The 20,401-nt window shown below is 39.1% G+C and overlaps 1 protein-coding gene across 2 annotated transcripts in view; it reads left to right on the top strand.

The window, feature by feature from the left end:
- The window catches only part of ESRRG (estrogen related receptor gamma), a 229,193-nt gene that overhangs the window by 53,510 nt on the left and 155,282 nt on the right, over positions 1–20,401 (top strand). For both annotated transcript variants that reach the window (XM_077759692.1, XM_077759683.1), the window contains exon 3: positions 19,589–19,705. In XM_077759692.1, the coding sequence (XP_077615818.1) occupies positions 19,589–19,705 (117 nt within the window). The remainder of the gene's footprint in view (positions 1–19,588; positions 19,706–20,401) is intronic.

The raw sequence follows: 20,401 nt of genomic DNA, 5'->3' as shown, positions 1-20,401 counted from the left end.
GCGTGGCTATGGATGGGAAACTGGGTAAATTAGAACATGAGCCTGAGTCCTGGGACCTGTGTGAAATATCACATTCCCACTTAAACTTTGCATATGAGATTCAGGAAGAAAGCAGTATGTCCTTGGAGCATGAGATGTAGGAGTGACTGTGATAAGAACTGAGTTCCCTCTGTTTGTGGGGCCTGAGGCAGAAGTACAGTGGCCAGGCACATAATGTATGTGTAAATGTTTAGAAGTTTAGAAATCAAGATAACAAACTGCTAAGTAATGTATGTTCTATTCTTCTATTGGACAGACATACCTTCATAATGGCCTGGGAGGCCAGCTTTGCATTTTGAATTCCTAGACTCATAAGAATTTTGGGTCAGAAAGAGGTTGTAGAAGGAGGGTCGGTCCTTAGCCTACAACCCACCCCATTTCTCTCTCCCTCTCTACCTCCCATTATGTCCTATGCACAGCGTGGACACCCTTGCTCGCATGTCCAAGGCATATTGACCCCTTCCAAACAGCTACCCCTTGACGGTGTATGGACATCATAATGTGCATGCCAACAGTCCAGTCCAGGTCACCTTCCAGAGAATGGACCCAGGGTAGTGGCCCATGCAGGCCCTGGAATGGGGGTTGTGGCAGTTTAGCCACAGAATTTGAGGGTACCAGGTCCTGGGGATCATGGGATACCAGGGGGTCGGCTCCAGCTGGTCTTGTCCTCTTAGCCTGTTGAAGGGCCTCTTGCACTGTAAAGTCTTCTAAAGCCCAGGTGGGGGGTTGTTTTTTGTCTGGGTCTACAGGTGACATGGTAAGAGCCTAAATACCACCTTAAACATGAGGCATTAAAGATCAGGCGTTTGCCTGCTAGCCATCTGCTAAATTGTGGACACAGCCTGTGGATCTGATGTGCTGACTTCTCTTCCACACGGAAATGCTGACTCTTTCCCGAAGCAGGCGGCGTAGTCCTTGAGGATCTTTCCTGGGTGTCATGTTTTCTTCGCCATTTGTGCTAATTTTGGTCTTAAAATAGAATATTTACAACACTGGAGGAAGAAGAAACTTACAAATTGAGTGTCTGAAAATCATCTGCACCTTACAAAAGAAAATAATAAAATACTATTTAACTTAAATAGTATTTAGAAAAAATAATTACCCCAGTTTATAAATGGCTGCTTTTTTTTTTTTATGGATTATAGANGTTTGTTTTTCGGGCGTGTAGTTTGGTGAGTTCCTTATAGATTCTGGATATTAACCCTTTATCTGATATGTCATTTGCAACTATCTTTTCCCATATAAATGGCTGCTTTAAAACTCTAACATGTTCTACGATTAAAACTCAAAATAATATAGAAATGTTAATTTGACTTGAAGAATCTCAGGGGTTGTCAGTTTGAATGTTGTATTAAATTAAATATTGATACTAATATTGCAAAAGCAATATTGTGTACAGTTCGTTTGCTTTAATTCAGTTTGCTTGTGTTAAAGTTCAGTTGACTTTTCCATCTTTTCTAGCATTTGATGCCAATTTTGTCTGGTTTTTGGAAATGCATTAATGTTGCCAAATTATAAATGAGAGGTATTATTATACTCCGGCTATTTTAATTATAACTTTCAGTGTTTATTTTAATAGTTGCAATTTATATTGCAAACTTTCTGTGTTGGTAGAGACTGTGGATTATATGAATGGATCTTTTAAGAAAAAGCATAATTAACGGATTCATCTCTCTTAGTTTTGACTTAATGAACCCACTTCTTGGGATAAATGAGTAGTGATTTCTTTTCTGTGGTTTGTTCTGACTTTTAGGGAAGGACCTAAATTGTCATCACTTCTCAAGTTGTTGTAGAGCCAGAGAGTAAATATTTTAAGATCTGTGGGTCACATGCCTTCTCTGCGTGGCTTTGTTTTATTTTTTAAGCTGTTTAAGAATATAAAAACCACTCTGAATTTGGGGCCATACAAAAACATGCCTAGGGCTCGATTTGACTGCCAGGTAACTGCCAGAATAAATCACCACAATTTATCTTCTTGTAGGCAACAAAGACCACCAGGATTTTCAACCCAGAGGACTACTTTAGGCAACTTTACATACATATTATTTGTTTAAACTGAAAGCAAGTTCTCTATCATGATGATCTTTAAGTGTACTCTCTCAGTTTTCAGAATGTTTTTATTTTTTTCAGGGGATCACTGTGCAGTATATCATATTCATGTGTGTTAGCAAATCAGAAGACAAAATCAATGTAAGTTAAAACAGTAACAGAGTGACTGACAAAAAGTTGGATCTTAAGTTGTATAAAATAAGACTGATCATTTTCAGAGATTAAATTACATGGTTGATCTTTGATCAAAAAAAAGAAAATAGAAGACAATTTAACTATCCTTACTGTATTTTTGCCCTTCGGATATTAGGAACTCAAATTTGTGACACGACAATCTCTGGTGTCATTTACATGGTTTTTAAACACTTCTGTAGTTTGTGGAAGTCATTTAAAATTGACATATCATTTTAGCTATTGATTCATAGGGGAAGTTTACCGGTTGAGTGATAGTGGCTAAGAACCTGTGGAGGAAATGAATTTTTAGTGAAACTTTTTATGACATGGTCAAATGTCCAACTATAGTTTATTGTCAAATTAGTGAAATTTGTTAATTAGTCAAATTAGGCAGGCAAAATTTGCTTTCATAGCAATATATTTGCAAAATGAGTGATACTCTTTCCTACCATCTATGTAATTGCAGTGGTTGGGAAGTGATATAGTATGCATTTTATGTTCCTTTAGTAAGTTGCATTATATTTATTTTTATTCATTTAAGAAAATTTGTAATAATAGTATCATTAATTTTTAAAAGTACAATAATTACAATTAATAGAAGGACAAACATTTTAGTAATTTTTAAAATTTAGCTGTATCTTCTGGGGTGCCTGGGTAGCTTAGTTAAGTGTCTGACTCTCGATCTCAGCTCAGGTCTTGATCACTGGGTTGTGAGTTCAAGCCCCACATTGGGCTCCACGCTGGACTTGAAAGCCTACTTAAAAACAAACAAACAAATAAATAAACAAAAGCTTAGCTCTGTCTTCATACTGTGAAGTGTGCTGATGTATCTGTAATATTAGTATATTCTCCATTGATTCTACTTGACATGGCCTACATGATAGACTCAGAAAAAATAAGGAGGTAATTCTGGATTATCTCTGCATGTACATGCATACGTAAGAGGCCATGGTCTCCTTTATTTATTTTTGTAAACTTCTTTTTTCTTGACTGAAGCCCTCTGCCCTCAGGTAATACGATCAATTTCCCATGGTTCACCTGGGCTGGGGTCCTTGGTAGGGAGGGTGCTGGCTGTGGCCTGAGACTTGGTGCTGTCTCCGGTGCCAGCGTGGTGATGTCTCACACGGCAGCCCACCCGGGCCACCCTAACCTGCTCCTGATTCAGTCCCTCTCTCGGGGACAGGAAGCATGTGCATTGCCATTTCTTCTAGGCATTCTGTTGGTGAGTAATTTTCTTTTCTTAGCCTGCTCCAGCCTACCACTTGTCAACTCTAAAACGCCTCCGGCACTCCACACCAGCGCTCCTCTAGGCAAGTCATGGCTGAGAAGGACTTTGTGTAGTTTACACACTCAGACCTGAGGCACTTCAAGAATCAGTTCCAATTAATTCTTTAAAACTGCCATTCGCTCTCCTGTCTTTTAGCCTAGTCAGATTTTACACTTGTGATAGACTTCGTAGGAAGTGGGGTGTGGCTGATCCTTTGCCAGTAGACCAATGGGCAAAGATTGGTCTTTCTTCTGAAAGATCTGCCACTCTAGAATCATCTGGTGACTATTTTGATGAAGGGCTGGAGGCTGTGTTTTGATTACTTTCAAAGATCTTTCTTCTGAAAGATCTGCCACTCTAGAATCATCTGGTGACTATTTTGGTGAAGGGCTGGAGGCTGTGTTTTGGTTACTAGATGAACTGCCCAGCAAAGCTATCAGCATTTGCTTTCTATGCTAATAGCTTTCATTGTTCCATTCTTGTCCTCCCTTGACCCAGAACCAAGCCCTGACAATAAGGCTGTGTTATTCAGAGAAACAGCTGATAAGTTACCTTGTTAGAAGAGCCTCAGTAGCTATAGTAGGAATGATACCTGTGTTTGATATTTTCAAAATTCATGTTTTAATGCATATGTTAAAGTAATTACATGATACGACCTTTCTGCCCATAAACTCAAAGTTAGTTCCGGCTAACTCTAGTATATTACAATGTTCACCTTAGAGGTAGGAAGGTAAACAAAGAAGGAGCGAAGATAGTTCTATGGTCTCAGGTTCCTGTTGATGTGAATGTGGTTCATTTTGGTAATTAGTTGTAGGAGTATATGTCACAGTATGATTTGCTGGGTCCTGAGGAAGGGAAACATCAGTAACTTGTTAAATTCATGTCTTTGAAGCTATGAGTGGGATGTAAGGAATAGGGAGCGGGGTAGCGTTTCATGGCATGGGTCAGAACTTCTTTCTTTATTGTTAACAAGCGCAGGGCAGTGGTTCATTTTTCTGAGATATTACTTGAAAAACTTAGATAATATCTTAGATGCGGTAAAGCATACCCACTGCTTTAGTTCACTTCTTTTGAAGTTGTTGATAATGGGTAGGATTCTATAATGTGAAGGCCTAGTCGTTGCAGCTCACTTACGCAATTTTAAAAGTGTTTATATGTAAATGATATTTAAGCATTTATTTATTTATTTATTTTTACTGTGGGAAAAATCACATAACAAAAAATGCATGTAACATAAAAATCACAGAACATAAAAATTGCCATCTTAACCATTTTTAGGTGTACAGTGTATTGGTTAACTGCACATTATTGTGCAACAGATCTTTAAATGTTTTTATGCTGCAAAACTGAAACCCTACACTGGTTAAACAATTGCCCATTCTTCTTGCCCATCACCTCCCCTCCCCCCAATCCCTGGAAACCACTTTTGTGGTTTCTGTGAATATGATTACTTTGACCTCCCATATTCTAATCATGAGTATTTGTCTTTTTGTGATTGCCTTATCTCAGTGAGCAAAATGTCCTCCGCTTATCCATGTCGTCATATATGACAGGATTTCCTTCTTTTTTGAGGCTGTATAATATTCCATCATAGGTCTATACCACTCTTGCTTTATCCATTCACCTATCAAAAGACAATAGGTTCTTTCTGACTCTTGGCTGTTGTGAAAAGTACTACAATGAACCCTGGGTAGAGAAATATCTCTTTGAGACCCTGTTTCCAGTGTCTTGGAGAGATGCCCAGAAGTGGGATTTCTGGATCATATGGTAATTCTACTTTTAATGTTTTGATGAACCTTTGTACTGATTGGTTTTCCATAATGGCTCCACCATTTTACTTTCCCACTGACAGTATACACGGTTTCAGTTTCTCTGCATCCTTCCTGGCATTTTCCTTCCTTCCTTCCTTCCTTCCTTCCTTCCTTCCTTCCTTCCTTCCTTCCCTTTCTTTTCCCTTTCGCTTTCCAATCGTGGCCATCCTAATGAGTGTGAGGGAATGTTTAAACATTTTTGAGGGGTTTCAGATACTCCCTGAATTTGAAGTTCTAATCTTTTACCTCCTTAGGCTGTACATAAATAATTACATATGTGGACAGTGTAAACCGTTGTTTTGTGCCTCTTGAATTGCACACAATGTCTTTACCACTAACAGTAGATGAAGAATTCGTTAGTCTGTCATCATATCAGTTTTTACAATGTGCCACACATTGTTCTCTGTGATTTACACTAACTGTTGTAGTAATCCTTACATTATCCCCAGGAGGTAGATACTACTATTATATTATTATACACTCATGTTTATGTATGTGGAACTTGAGGCACAGAGAAGTAATGGCCCAAAAACAACTGGATTTCAGCGTGAGCCAGGAGCCTGTGCTCCTTACCACTCGTTACCCCACCTTGAATATTTTTTAAGCTTTTATTTAAAAATTTTTTTTTAACTTTTATTTATTTTTGAGAGACAGAGCATGAATGGGGGAGGAACAGAGAGAGAGGAAGATAGAGAATCTGATTCAGGCTCCAGACTCTGAGCTGTCAGCACAGAGCCTGATGCAGGGCTCAAACCCACGGACCGTGAGATTATGACCTGAGCTGAAGTCAGATGCTTAACTGACTGAGCCACCCAGGTGCCCTTTTTTTAAGCTTTTAAAACGTCAAATAATTTTAGACTGAATTCTTCTTAAGAGATTTTAGTCCATGGGCAAAAGATTCTATTATGTTGATAAAATAAAATAAAAATGGGTAATTAAGACCCTTTCCGAAGTTATGATTAGATAATATTAAAGCCTTGTAATAGTAAAGTTTTTTAAAAAGGAGACAGTCAGAAATATGTCCTAAAAAGATCTGGTTTTTTATAATTCATTTTTAGAAACTCCCTATATATGAAGTTTGAGGATCCAATTCTTTTATCATATCAGTTTTCTGTCTCAGTTCCCTAATCGTCATCTGTTGATATTCATTTTGCTACTCTGGATTTTTTTAAAATTATGTTTTTAATGTTTATTTTTGAGAAAGAGAGAGAATGCATGCACGCATTTGGGGGAGGGGCAGAGAGAGAGGGAGACACAGAATCCGAAGCAGGCTCCAGGCTCTGAGCTGTCAGTACAGAGCCAGACTCAGGGCTTGAACTCACGAACCACAAGATCATGACCTGAGCTGAATTCAGACGCCCAAACGACTGATCCACCCAGGTGCCCCTGCTACTCAGGAGTCTTAGTTGTTAGTTTTAGGTTGATCCTAAAAATATACCTCCACACCCACCACTGATAACACTTCCCAGGCTCTCTAATTCTTTATTTCAGAAGGAAAGAGGCTTATTTCTTTTCTTGTTTTGATGTCAAAATGATTGCTTGTATAAACTTTCTGACTACAACAGAGGACAACTCTTTTTTTATTGTGATGAATACTGGTCAGAAGTAGGGAGAAAATGTGATTATATGAATGAGTCTGTATTTTTAAAGAAAAAATTATATTCTTAGGGATTACATCTTGTTTTATTTTGGTTTGAATAAGCTTAAAGAGACCACTGTATTCTAATATACTTTTTCATAAAGGCATAGCTGAGTAATAATACAAAAAAAAGAAGAGGATTTAGAGCTTGAAATCTGAATGTACCTTTGGAGTGAATCTGAAAGCATAGCCAAGTCTGCATTCTGATACCATTTTTCAGTGCAAACTATTCACATAGTTTTCATTTGAAGAAGATCAGAGACAAATACAAGAATCTTCAAAGGAATGAATCTAGCCCAAGATTTTGTCCTTGATTGCACCTTTTTTTTTTTTCCCTTTTGCCTCCAAAGCATCTTCACTACTCCCAAGGCACCTCCCTTGCTTCCGGAATGCCTTCACTGTCCCCCAGAGTATTCAGACTATGTTTTATATGGAGAACAATTTCAAATTTTATAGATATATTAGGCAAAAGCCCTCCAACTTCTTCTGTCATTTGTTCTTCTGAGATATTATCAGATTATTAAGACTTCTTTTGTAATGTCTGCACCTAACTTGTAGGAAGCTACTTTACAGGGCTATAAGTAAGAAAGGAAATCATGGGTAATAGACATTGTGTGTGTGTGTGTGTGTGTGTGTGTGTGTGTGTGATTTTTTAGACTAGAGATCAGTAAACCAAGGTCTGGGGCCAAAGAAATCTTGCTAAAGGAAGTTTTATTGGAACGCAGCCACGTCCATTCTTGTGTTGTTAGTGGCTGTTTTTGTGCTTCCACCAGCTTGCTGGGGTGTCAGAGTAGAGACAGAATGACCTTCAAGGCTGAAATATTTACTGTCTGGGCCTTTAAGAAAAAACACTTGTTGACCCCTACTGTTATATAAAGGAGCGAGAGCTGAACAGGTATCTTCAGCCTTCCCTGCCCTGTCTCCCCTGGACCATCACCACACGGGAAGCCCCCCTGCTTCACTGCTAACTTTTCCCCTGTACTCCTTCCAGAAGAAATTCCTGGCACTTTTCTGCAATTCCTATCATAGTGGACAGTTTTAGTACACAGGGTTTATTTCAGAGAGGAAAATCTTTAGGTAACGAACATGACACATTGGGAAACTTGCATGGTTCTCCCTTGGGCTTTCCTTGCTTTACTTCGAATCCACTTAGCAGCCCTATGTCTGTTCCATGACCCTTGGGGTAATTAGTGATTACTGTGTGTGTGTGTGTGTGTGTGTGTGTGTGTGTGTGTGTGTGTGTGTGTTTTGGAGCTTATTTGTTTATTTTGAGAGAGAGAGAGAGAGAGAGACAGCATGAGTACAAGCAGGGGGAGGGGCAGAGAAAGAGGAGAGAGAGAATCCCAAGCAGGTCCCAAGCTTTCAACCCAATGTGGGGCTCCATCTCTCACCAACTATGAGATCATGATCTCAGCTGAAATTAAGAGTCAGGTGCTTAACTGATGGAGCCACCAGGCAACACGTATACTGTCTTTTGAATATTTGTTTGCTTGTGTTTCTCATAACATGCTTGTGATTTGGATACCAGGTCTATGCCTTTGGCTTTCTTGCACCAGGCCAGAAGAAGTTCTCTCCCAAGCGTTTCCTTCTTCTTCACTGAGAACCAGCCCCTGGCCACTTGTAGAGCCCCCTTAGCCCTTCTGTGTCCTGAATCCCTCCCCTGAGTATAATTACAATGTTGTCATTACTGTTGAGAATTGGTGCTCATTCTGGTTCAGGCACTTGAGTAGACGATCTCACTGATTTCCATAGCAACACCATAAAGGTGTCCATTGGTATGATCTATCTTTCACTTCTGAAGAAGGTAACTTGAAATTTAAAAGCTTTCCTTGACTCATAGAGAAAATCGTAGAACCAGCACTTGAACCCAGTTTGACTCCTATCTTACCTTGGGATCATGGTTATACTGCCTCCTACAGTTTAAGGACCCATCAGTTACCATCACTGGGTCCAGCAGGATTTTCCCAAGTCTGTACCAACTTTGGAGGACACAGATAATCATTGAATACATCAGCTTGATCTTGAAAGAAGTAAGTCTCTAATACCAATATCTCTTTTCTGACCAAGTTCTTGGCACATTGATGGCACTCAAGAACAGAAGCAGTTAGGGACAGTACTAGGAAAAGATGTGCCTACGTTTACTTGTTGAAGGTACAAGGAAAATCTCAGGATTGGTATGAACTCAAATTCCTATTTAAGAGTCAGTTGCGGGGCGCCTGGGTGGCTCAGTCAGTTAAGCGTCTGACTTTAGCTCAGGTCATGATGTCACGGTTTGTGGGTTCGAGCCCCGCGTCGGACTCTGTGCTGACAGCTCGGAGCCTGGAGCCTACTTCACATTCTGTATCTCCTTCTCTCTCTGACCCTCCCCTGCTCACACGGTCTCTCTCTCAGAAATAAATAAACGTTAAAAAATATTTAAAAAAAAAAAAGAGTCATTTGCTTTGGGGGCACCTGCTGGTCAGTCTTTGGGAGTGTGAGTTCGAGCTCCACACTGGGTAGAGGGATTACTTATTTTTTTTTAAATAGTAAAAAAAAGAGTCAGTTGCTTTGTCACATAGGCTATGACTCTAATGCCTCTATGCTTGTCATTTAGACTTCTTGTGCCATCTGATAACTGCCACTGTAAAGTGTGCCTTTCTATTAAAAACTAGTGGATGCATTAGATTTTATTAGTATTTCTTTCACTTAAAGTCTTTTGCTAAACTGCTTTTTAGTCATATGTTTTAAAAAAAGATAAGCAAATTCATCAAAGTTTAAAATATGTAGGTAAAGAAAGCACATGTATGAGTTGCTGTTGAATACTGGACACAGCAGATTCGGGGGTTGTGGTTGCTGCAGATCTATCATCTTTCTTATGGCAGTGGTCATCTCTGAGCTCTTTTATAAATACTTCTGTGACACCATCCCTACTCTATAGGAGCTTAAAAACTGAGATGCAGCGGCCATACACATCACGTACGGCATGCATTCTACTGTATGGAAGAACAGTGGCCTTTTCCAAGAAGATGTCATCACATCAAAGCCAAAAAAAAACCATTCAATTTCTGGTTACCTTGGATGAGGGAGATTTGTATTCTCCATCATCTTCATCAGTGAGCGTGTTTTTATTACACAGTTGTTATTCCTTTTTTTTAAATGCATCTCAGAACACACCCTCCTGAGTATGGATTACTTTTCTCTCCTACCGTGAACAAGAGCATTATTTTGGGATCTTTAAAATGCATCGTTTACAACCTGACACCTGTTGCTTTGGTGACACGGTCTGTTTGGTTTCTGTGGAATTAAACTGGCCACAAACCATAGTGGTTCAGAGGCAAGTTGAGGGATTTCTTTTTGAGGTGTTGAGAGATTCCATTACCCAAAAGCAACCCTATCCTCTCCCACAGCTGCCCTTGTACCATAAGTCTGACAATAGCAAAGGACAATGCCAAGATCCACCCTTATCTTATGACTCCACGGCATCAAAATTTCATTTCCAACCAGCAAACAATAGCAACAACAACTACACACAGCACCTTCTTAGAAGATAGGAATTTCACTTTTTATTTCTATTCGAACAATACCCAATTAATTACTTTTCAAAGATCGGAGTCAGGCAGCATTGCATCATAGTTAAGAGCACGGACTTTCTTTCAGTGCCTTCATTCTCTCATCTGCCAAATGGGGTTCATATCTATAAAACACATAAAATAGTGCCTGGCACTCTTAGTGTTTATTATAGGTATTGATATGCAGATTTTAATGGGTGAATTTAACGAGCATTGGACTAGATGTCAGGATATTTGAGTTTTAGTCTATTTTTTTGCAATTAATTAGTCCATATCCTTGTCAATAAAGTCCAGCGATCAGAAATTAATCAGTACAGGGGTGGCGGGGTGGCTTAGTCGGTTAAGCGTCCGTCTTTCACTTAGGTCATGATCTCGCGGTTCGTGGGTTCGAGCCCCGCGTCGGGCTCTGTGCTGACTGCCAGCTCAGAGCCTGGAGCCTGTTTCAGTCTGTGACTCCCTCTCTCTCTGACCCTCCCCTGCTCACGCTGTCTCTCTCTGTCTCCTAGAAATAAATAAAAATATTTAAAAAAAAAAAAAAGAAATTAATCAGTACATACTTACCTGTCTGTGGTCTCTAAAACAAGGAGACTCAATCAACTAGACATTAGGTTCTTCTCAAAGTTTAATATCCGTTAACTTTGTGTTGCTTAGTGCCAAATGATATATTATTAGCAGATTCCTATTAGTTTTATTCTGTCTCATTGACTGTACTTAGTTTTTTTTTTTAAAGAATAATTTGGGGCTAAATATTAAAATGATGGAATCACTAAAAGTCAAGTCGACAGGTAATGAGTGGCTTCCTGTGGGTCATTGAGTTGACTACACATTCTTTTTTGGACACAAGGGATTCCAGGGGGTATAATAAGTCCCTGTCCTTAAGGAATCTACAATTGGAACAGGAGGTGCGTGATCCAGTAGGCATAAATGATAAAGTATGTTGAGTTCTTTTTTTATTTTTATTTTTATTTTTATTTTTTTAGTTTATTTTTTGAGAGAGAGGGAGAGACAGAATGAGCACGGGAGGGGCAGAAAGAGAGAAGAATCTAAGCAGGCTCCATACCACCAGTGCAGAGCCTGATGCAGGGCTCAAACTCATGAAACGTGAGATCATGACTTGAGCTGAAATCAAGAGGCAGGTGCTTAGGCAGCTGAACCACTCAGGTGCCCCAAAGTATGTTGGGTTCTAAGAGAATGATCCACATGAAGACAAATGTAAGATGAACTAGTTATACCCATAAGGACTCAGTCTTGTGGGCTCTGGGAAAGCTTCATCGAAGACATGATTAAAGAGCACATGAAGAGGACCAGCAGAAAAGTTAACGCTCTTTCTAGGAATTTGGACTAATTCAGCGTACATGTCAGACAAGGGTGGGCTTGGGATAGGGATAGAAATTGACCTGGACTGTGGGAAGGGATAAGGCTGGGGTGGGATTTGGAAGAGCTTTGTAAATCCTTTACCCTTGATTATAATCAGATTACACCCAGTGATGTGCAGTTCATGAGCCCAGCACACTGACAGGAAGTGCTCACAAGATGTGGTTGGTATCTCAGAATTTCACTTCTTAGACACGTTAGTGCCTTTAAAAAATGACTTGAGTTCTTCTTCTTCTTCCTCTTCTCCTATTATCGTAAAATATAGCCATGTACACTAGAGCTGTTGGCAAGACAAGATTTTCTTCAAGCTTCTCTGGGTGAATGGTATATTCATATTTACACTTTTGCATAAATCTGAGGAAGGTTGTTTTATAATGTTTCCAAGTTCAAGATTTAGGTCTTAAGAGTGAAAGTATTTAGTAATTGATGAAATCCTCCAATGTCTCTCCCTTTTGTTCTCAGAAGGGGGAGCAACATGATCTGTGGTTTTAATACCTCTATTACGTGTAATTCTTACAGTGTTGTGAAGTGCATGTGATTATTTCTCTTCTATATTTTAGTAATCTGAGAGGAGTAAAGGTAAAGTAACTAGTTTAAGTTCACACAGCTAGTAAATGGCAGAGCTAATTTGGACTTTCACCTGCCATTTCTTTTCTTCCTCTTCTCCTCTGCTTTCACTCATTTATTTTCAGATGTCTTTCTAAACCCTATGCAAGGTAGTATACTAAGGACTGACATGAAATGGACATACAGTAGTTTTTCCCCTTTTTCTATGAGATGAGTATGCATAGTGCCTCGTGTTTAGTCAATAATTGCGGAATTTAAGAAATAAAGGAATGTCCGTGTTGACGGATTTGGGAGAAACGGAGGTAGGCTATATTTTGTTTAACTTGGAAAAAAAAGCAAGGCTAAATAATTTCCCCCCATTTGACAACAATGTTTTCCTGCCAATCTATTTCCTTTTTAATTCAACAGGTCAGTACAATCTTGTGGTTAGCTACATCGCACAGGGAGATGGAGGATAGGTTCAGTGGCCCACCCAGCATGGTTCTCTGGAAGATGAAACCGGAGTGTGTGGTCTTGGTCTCCAGTCAGTTGACATTGCTCAGAGTTTATGAGCCTGCCTGCTTTTATGGGCTTCTTTCTGACCTTTTTTTCCTTAAAGACAAACCATCATCTATTCTCAAGTGGGAGCTAGGCCTGAGCTGCATGTGAACATGCAGCAGTCTATGCCCGAATGTGGCTCCTGTATACCATGTTTGTGATTATTGGAATTTAATCCTGTAGAATCTGAGAGAGCCAAATATCAAAAGACCTTTGCTATACCTGCTTGTCTTCCACCTCATGGTTTTTTAAAAGGATAGAGGGGCAAAGAATGTGAGACTTTGGCATAGCCCTGTATACGAAATTCCTTTGATAAGAGCCGGATATGACTGTTAACCGGATGTGACGTCCTTTCCTCCTTCCTCAGTATGCCACAGCCTCCATCTCCCAGGTGCTCTGCCGACCCTTTGGGAACCTGACGCTGCCTTTCCTTGTAATACCATTGGGCATCCTCTTTAGAGCTTAAGGCAGATTCTTTTTTTTTTTTTTTAAATGTTTTATTTATTTTTAGGAGAGAGAGAGACAGCGTGAGCAGGGGAGGGTCAGAGAGAGAGGGAGTCACAGACTGAAACAGGCTCCAGGCTCTGAGCTGGCTGTCAGCACAGAGCCCGACGCGGGGCTCGAACCCACGAACCGCGAGATCATGACCCAAGCCAAAGTCGGACGCTTAACCGACTAAGCCACCCAGGCGCCCCAAGGCAGATTCTTAAAACACCATCAGTGATCTGGAGGTCCTTGAGATTTGAAGGTGAATTTTAAAATTTAATAACGGACCGATATCATTTGCCATCATGTTTTGTGATAAAGAAGGTGGCCAGATGTTTTGGGTGAATATGGATGAAATGTAATTTGACTGCCTTCCCCTCCCCCTCCCCCCCATAGTTTATAAAGTGACTTTGGTGGCATTTCTAAAGGGAGCTTCAAAAGTATTCAGAACAATCCCTTGGGAACAGGTATAGTGTTTCCAGGTAACTTACTTTTAACTCTAATTTGGGATTCTTTGAAAAGATTTAAAAAGTATGTACATTGATGGAACTACGACTTTCTGCTACAGATATATAATAAATTATTATTCCATATTATATAATCCCAGTTGTAGATAATATTTCAATTTCAAGTGGAATGGGCAGAAAGTAGTTAGGGAGAAAGCAGCACTAAAAACAAGAAAGAGAAGAAAAAAAGAGAAAGGGAAGTTGTATCGCTGTATGGAAAAACTTTTACTATTATACAGTAGAGGGTTTTCTTTCTTTTTTAAATGTTTTTAGGTATTTAAAACAAAAATACTACCGATTGTTGGCTGCATGTTTTTAATGCTCTGTGATTGTGTACTAAGGCAAATCGCATTATTTTAAAATCACTTAATGTTGGAAAACAATTGGATAAACCGCACTTGGAGCGCCCTGCGGGTCATCTCAAGCCATTTGGTTCTGTTAATAAAATTAAAACAATTGGGAGAAATATACAGATGCTTCCAAATTGGCTTTACAATTATGATGTCTGTATGTATGAAAAAGAGGACGACTCTTAGGAACTACATGAAGCCAAATGCATCATTACTGTGCTTGAGTGATGTGGGTTGGGAGTAAGGATTTGACATATATTTTTATTTTGAGATGCCATGCTAATTTACATCATTCAGCCCTTTCACTGCCAAACTGTAAAAGTCCATTAAGCGACTGAAAGGAATATACAAATTATCCACTGGCACTCCAGGCTGGAGCTTTACATACACCCTGTTATTCTATCCGCCAGCTAGCTGCAAGATTCTATTAAGCAGTAAGTGAGAAAATTATATTGCCTACAAACTAATTGTACAAAAGACTCCGAAATAAGTAATCAGAGCCCAGGACTCTCTGAAAAGCTGCCAGAAGATATTATAAATTGCTCTATCATTCTTGTCAGCCGAGTTCAAAAACCCAAAGCTCACATGTTGATTTGGTTCCCTCTGCAACGAAGCTCACTTCCCCAGCTATTGACAAAACTGGGAAAATTCCAGTCGCGTCCTCAGTCGGTGCCCAATTCAGTCCCCGGTGCCATCTAACAAATGTGTCCCAGAAAACAGCAAGCTATAATCCAAGAAAACTCTGTGTCTGAAATGAGAATCCTGGCTTGTGAACAATAACTTCTGCATCCTCCTGAAGGCTTGTCCAGTGTTAACATTCCAGGTGCCCAGGTTGCTATCGGAAATATTTTTATCTAGTTTCCACTTTTCGTGAATCCAAGGAAAACAAGTGCCCCATAGAGGTCATGTAGACTATTGGGAGTAATGTCTTTGAGCCATTACCAAAATAGAAGTAACATTATTACCTAGGCGCTTGGGGCAGCACATTTTTAGGGTAAAATGCCTTTTTTTTTTAAAACATCAAAAAAGCACCAGTAAAGGTATTTCAAGGACAGAATCTGTATAGACGCTAACGCGGATCAAAGATTGTTGGCCGGGTGATCATAGCCAACAACAATGAACTAAGTAACTCAATGGGTGGGCTTTGAAATTAGACAGGTTTCCCTCCAGCACATAAGTTCTTTAGAATAATGTTGATTTGTTTTTCAAGATATAAACTGGTGTTACTTAGTGAAATCAAGGTTATCACTCGTATATGTCAAGACTAATTTATTGAGATTTGGCTGAAGGATACCTGATTCATCGTAAACAATTTCTGTACACTTAAACTGAAAATACAGCATTTGGGAAACCTTCAGGACCCCTATATTTTCTATCCATCTACAGTGAAAGTTTTTACAAAAATGTGTTGTTGCCTATAGATTTGGGGAAGATTTTTCTACTACAATGTAGTTATTTATTCATTTTTCACAGCGTAGTTCAGTCATTTACTCCCAGGTTGAGGAATCATTGACTTTCTTAGGCGTAATCTTTGCATTTTTGGGAGTGCATGTATTTGCACGTGCGTGCTTGTACCGAATCCAGGACCATTGCTCCCCACACTAAATTGTAATGTTATTTGCTTACAAGTCTTATCTCTTCTGTAGGACCGTGGACTTCTCATGAGGAGAAGCTACCTCTTTCTGATCCAGCCCATCACATGATACAAAATTGCAGACTCATTGATAAGCACTAAGGACCCAAGAATGAATAAGACTTATCTTCTCCCTCAAAGTTCATCCTAAGGCACTATTAAAGTTTTCTCTGCCTTTATATTTCCTTTTGTCATTGAGGAATTATGCAATGTGGTGGTTAGAAAGGAAACTAGAATGCTTCTTTATATATGTTCTCAAATTCTCATGTGGTAATTTTGTATTTTCCTTCTGCTTTTTGAAGAAACTTAAAAATCTTCACACAATCATTCTTAGAAGCACCATTCATAGTTTTAGCTACTCTTGTTGAATCACTCCTAAATATTTTCTCCAATGTGGCTCCAATAAGTACTATAACAAGATAAAAATTAACCCTTTTAGTGGCATCTATCGATATATGTTTTATTTTCCTTGTATTCTTATTCTATTCATATCAAGATGCTCTTTTATTTCCTTTAAAGCCTCTTATAGTTTTTTTTTTTTCTTTTCTTTTCACACTTTGTTCCCTAGCAGCCTTTGTATATTTTGGGTTTTCCCCTCAATGATCTTTTCCTGTTTTGCCTTGCATTTCCATTTTTCTCAAAGCTACTTTTCACGGTTTTAAAAAATTAACTAGGTTTCCTAATACTATTTTTTGATTTGTGGAATGGTTCTCCTAGTGTTCTTGATGCTGCCTCCTGATGAGACATCTAGCTTACTTGACCTTGTGGACATTACTACATTACAGCACTGTAATTGGTGTTCATAGCAGTGACCTTGAGATATCAAGAAAATATAAGCTTTCTAAGCATATTATTTTACTTATTTACTAATTTCTGGTGGAAGATTTTTCTACTGCATAAGAAATGGTCCTTGCCTCCAGGATCTTACCATCTAATGGGTAATATGCATTCAAAAAAGATATGACAAATTATGGCATGTCTGTATGTGATGAGAGTACATGAAAAGATATGATGACGAAGAAGTCATTTTCTGCTGTGATGGTCTGAGAGGTTTTCATGAAAGATTTGAATGGAATTTGAGTTGAACATTGAGCCTTGGAAGTAATTTTAAGAAGAAAAGGGGGGCAAAGATAAATCATTCTCAGAGGGAAGTCTGAAGGACACAGGGAAAAAATGAGTAAATTGAAATGGCTGCATCAGAAAGTTCACATAAGGTAATAATTGTAATATTGCTGGAGACATAGATGGGAATTTTATTGGAGTGGGGATTTTGTTTGCCAGTCTAATATTTTATATTTAATTCAAGAGGCCGTAGAAATCTAGTGATTTTTTTTTTTAAATTAGGGTACTGACATACCCCAAGAAGTCCTAGGAAGAGATACGCAGCATGGATTCCAGGGGGACAGCGTAGAGGCAAAATGCCCAGTTAGAAGATAAGTCCCAGAGTCCAAGTGTGAGCTCACATGTGCCTGATTTAGGTTCCTGTCTGAAATGCATTCCTTTGGAGGATGAAGATAGCATTTTCAGATGAGGAGGGACTAGTTTGAAAGGAAAGATGATTTTTTTTGTGGGGGTGGGGGAAGGGGCTGGTGGGTCATCCTGCTGGGAGTTTCCAGTGTTGGGTTAAAAGTGTGGATCTTGCTTTGATACTGGAAAGTGAGCAAAGTTACAACTTCATACTGAATCTTTAGGCAAAAAGGGGCAAGAAATGCTGTTTGGAAACCATTTTTCATTCCTAATAGTTACTGTTCAGTTCTTTCTAAGAAAGCAAAAACTGAGTTTCTTTTTAAAATATGTATAGGAAGAGGTATGTAGAGTGGAAGAATCTGGTAGTAGAATACTAATTAATCCCTAGGACATAACTAGCAATAATCCCCAGATGCAAAATAAATTTCCAGTGATGGTTAAAGAAGCACAGCAGTGAAAAATGGTTCATCTAAAGTTCAGACCCTAAATCCTTTTATTCTCAGCCATGACCCAGCTAGTTCCTTTGACTTATCCTCAGTTTTCTGGATATTAGCAATAGCTCTTAAGAAGGTGATGGCGTGTGCCTCTGTTGATGCAACTACTATTACCCTTATTATTTAATCTCATGTTAAAAAGTAGTTGCTTTTATTATTATAAGTGCCCTGAGTTAGAATGCTAATTTAGTCAAACAGTTTTGATAGGCTTATCTCAAGGTATAATGCACGGCTTTTAAAAAATTTTTAGTCTTGCATGCTTAACCAATTTTGAGTAGTTATAAGTGGTTAGGTGTTACTTCCTGTTGAATTAGCAGTTGCTGAGTAGTTGAGTCTTTGTACAATCCTGCAATCCACTAATGTGATATTTAATGAGGAGACATCAGTCTGGAGAAAGGTAGTCAATATAAATCAGTGTTTACAAAGTGTGATTAACTCTGAAATATTTCATCAATGCTGTGGTCCCAGGCAGACTCTATGCTAATTACTAGAATCTGCGCATGTTTCAGGGGACTTGGACGGACCCTGAGTATTGCAAACACAGAGCAGCAAAATTGCAATTATGCTCGGACCATCTCTGATGACAATTTATGCATTTGGTGTGATGACCTCCCCCTTCCCAAGAGGGCAATAAACAGAATGCATTTTCATTAAGATACTAATGCACTTAATCACAAGGGGAAAGGGTTAGGAAGTAGGAGAGGCCTTCAAGCACTATGTGACAGAGCTGATACAGGAGAGAGGCTTTATTTTAAAGGCAGATTCTTTACAAAGCTGTAGGCAGCCCTACAGCACATCCCACACGCTGTCATTGGTATTAATTGAAAAAAATTCAAGTAAAAGTTTGGATCTTCTTCTGGCTACGTATTTATCACTTCCAGTGTGTAAGTACGACCACAAACAATGTCAACTCTGATATTAAAAATATAGTTTCGTAGCAGGTTAGTTTTTATTTATAACACTTCCGTGGAGCTTGTGTGTTTGGAATTCATTATGCATATAATGTAACAAACATGATGATGATGATGATGACCATTATCATCATCATCATCATCATCGTTAGCCTCTTCCTCCTCCTCAACAAGCATTTATGAAGCAGAGAACTGTGTTCTAAGGCCCCGGGAAGAGCCATGTCATTTCAGTCCCTACCCTCTAGGAGCGTATTGTAAGGCCCCAGGTTCGAGTGCTGATCATTTTTCGCAGTGAGTTTTATGCTGTTTAGTGTCAGAAAGACAATAAGCCTGATGCATTGGAGCGTTAGGAACCAAAAGAAATCTGGAATGGATGGTATGAGAATACGATTTTGATGTTTGTGCTTTTATGGAAATAATCTAGTTTGAAAATTCATTTGGATCCTAAGATTCTGGAAGACTTCTTTTGCATGGGTAGACTAAACATGGTGTTTTAAAGGCTAATGTTAACCTTAAGCATCTGAGTCCCTTTACCACGTATCTTCCAGTTACTCAGTGCATCTCAAGTGGTTGCTACCGAGCAGACAGCTTGGTGGCATTTATGACACCCTCAGGAATCTCCTGTGACTTTTCTGAGGGGAGGGGCAGGGTGAAGAGAGTAGACATTGCCTTTGGGATGCTCACGTTTTTTGGGTGTTGCAGATCTAACTGCTTTTCTTCCAACTCTGTGTTTCAGGTAATATAGAATATAGCTGCCCTGCCACGAATGAATGTGAAATCACAAAGCGCAGACGTAAGTCGTGCCAGGCCTGCCGCTTCATGAAGTGTTTAAAAGTGGGCATGCTGAAAGAAGGTAAGGCACGTGGCTGGGGGCCCTGTGCTTTAGGTTGGGAGTGGGGGACGGGCCTGTGCAGGGGAGTACAGAAATGCTAGAGAAATCAGGAAAAGAGGGGGGTCACAGTAAGCACCCTGAATCTGATGACAGAATACTTCTTTACGCCTGAGTTTTCTGATAAGTCCTGGCTGACTGCTTGACATCGACAGGAAGGGACAAGGTGGGAAACATCAGATGTGCGGCTAAACCCACCAGGTATGCTTGGTAGTTCTGGTTTTTTCTGTCTTTACAGTTTGCAGAAGGTGAAGGACGAAGGACACGAAGAGGCTAGTCATTGTCTTTTTGTGTTTCTTCTCATTTCTAAATTTGCAGAGATTTTTCCTTCCACCGTTAATTGAGATATAATTGGCAAATAAAAATTGTATATATTTAAAGTGTATGATTTGATGTTTTGGTGTGCATGTGTACCTTAAAATAATTGCCACAGTCAAGCTAATTAACAGAATTAACATGGCCATCATTTCATATTGTTACCACTTTTTAAAAAAATTAATTTTAGATGTAAAACACTCTTTTTTCCAGTCTTCTTTTTTGGACTTACGTTCTATTATTAAGAACTTGTAATAATAATACTAAAATTGTTGCTTTCACTTAGGAATAAGCACAGAATAATAAACACAGAATAATAACGTTGAGCAAGTATTCAGTATGGCC

This window comes from Crocuta crocuta, unplaced genomic scaffold (genome assembly GCF_008692635.1).
Source record: "Crocuta crocuta isolate KB4526 unplaced genomic scaffold, BGI_CrCroc_1.0 scaffold556, whole genome shotgun sequence".
Taxonomy (NCBI): Eukaryota; Metazoa; Chordata; class Mammalia; order Carnivora; family Hyaenidae; genus Crocuta; species Crocuta crocuta.
This window is presented reverse-complemented; position numbering and strand designations above follow the sequence as displayed.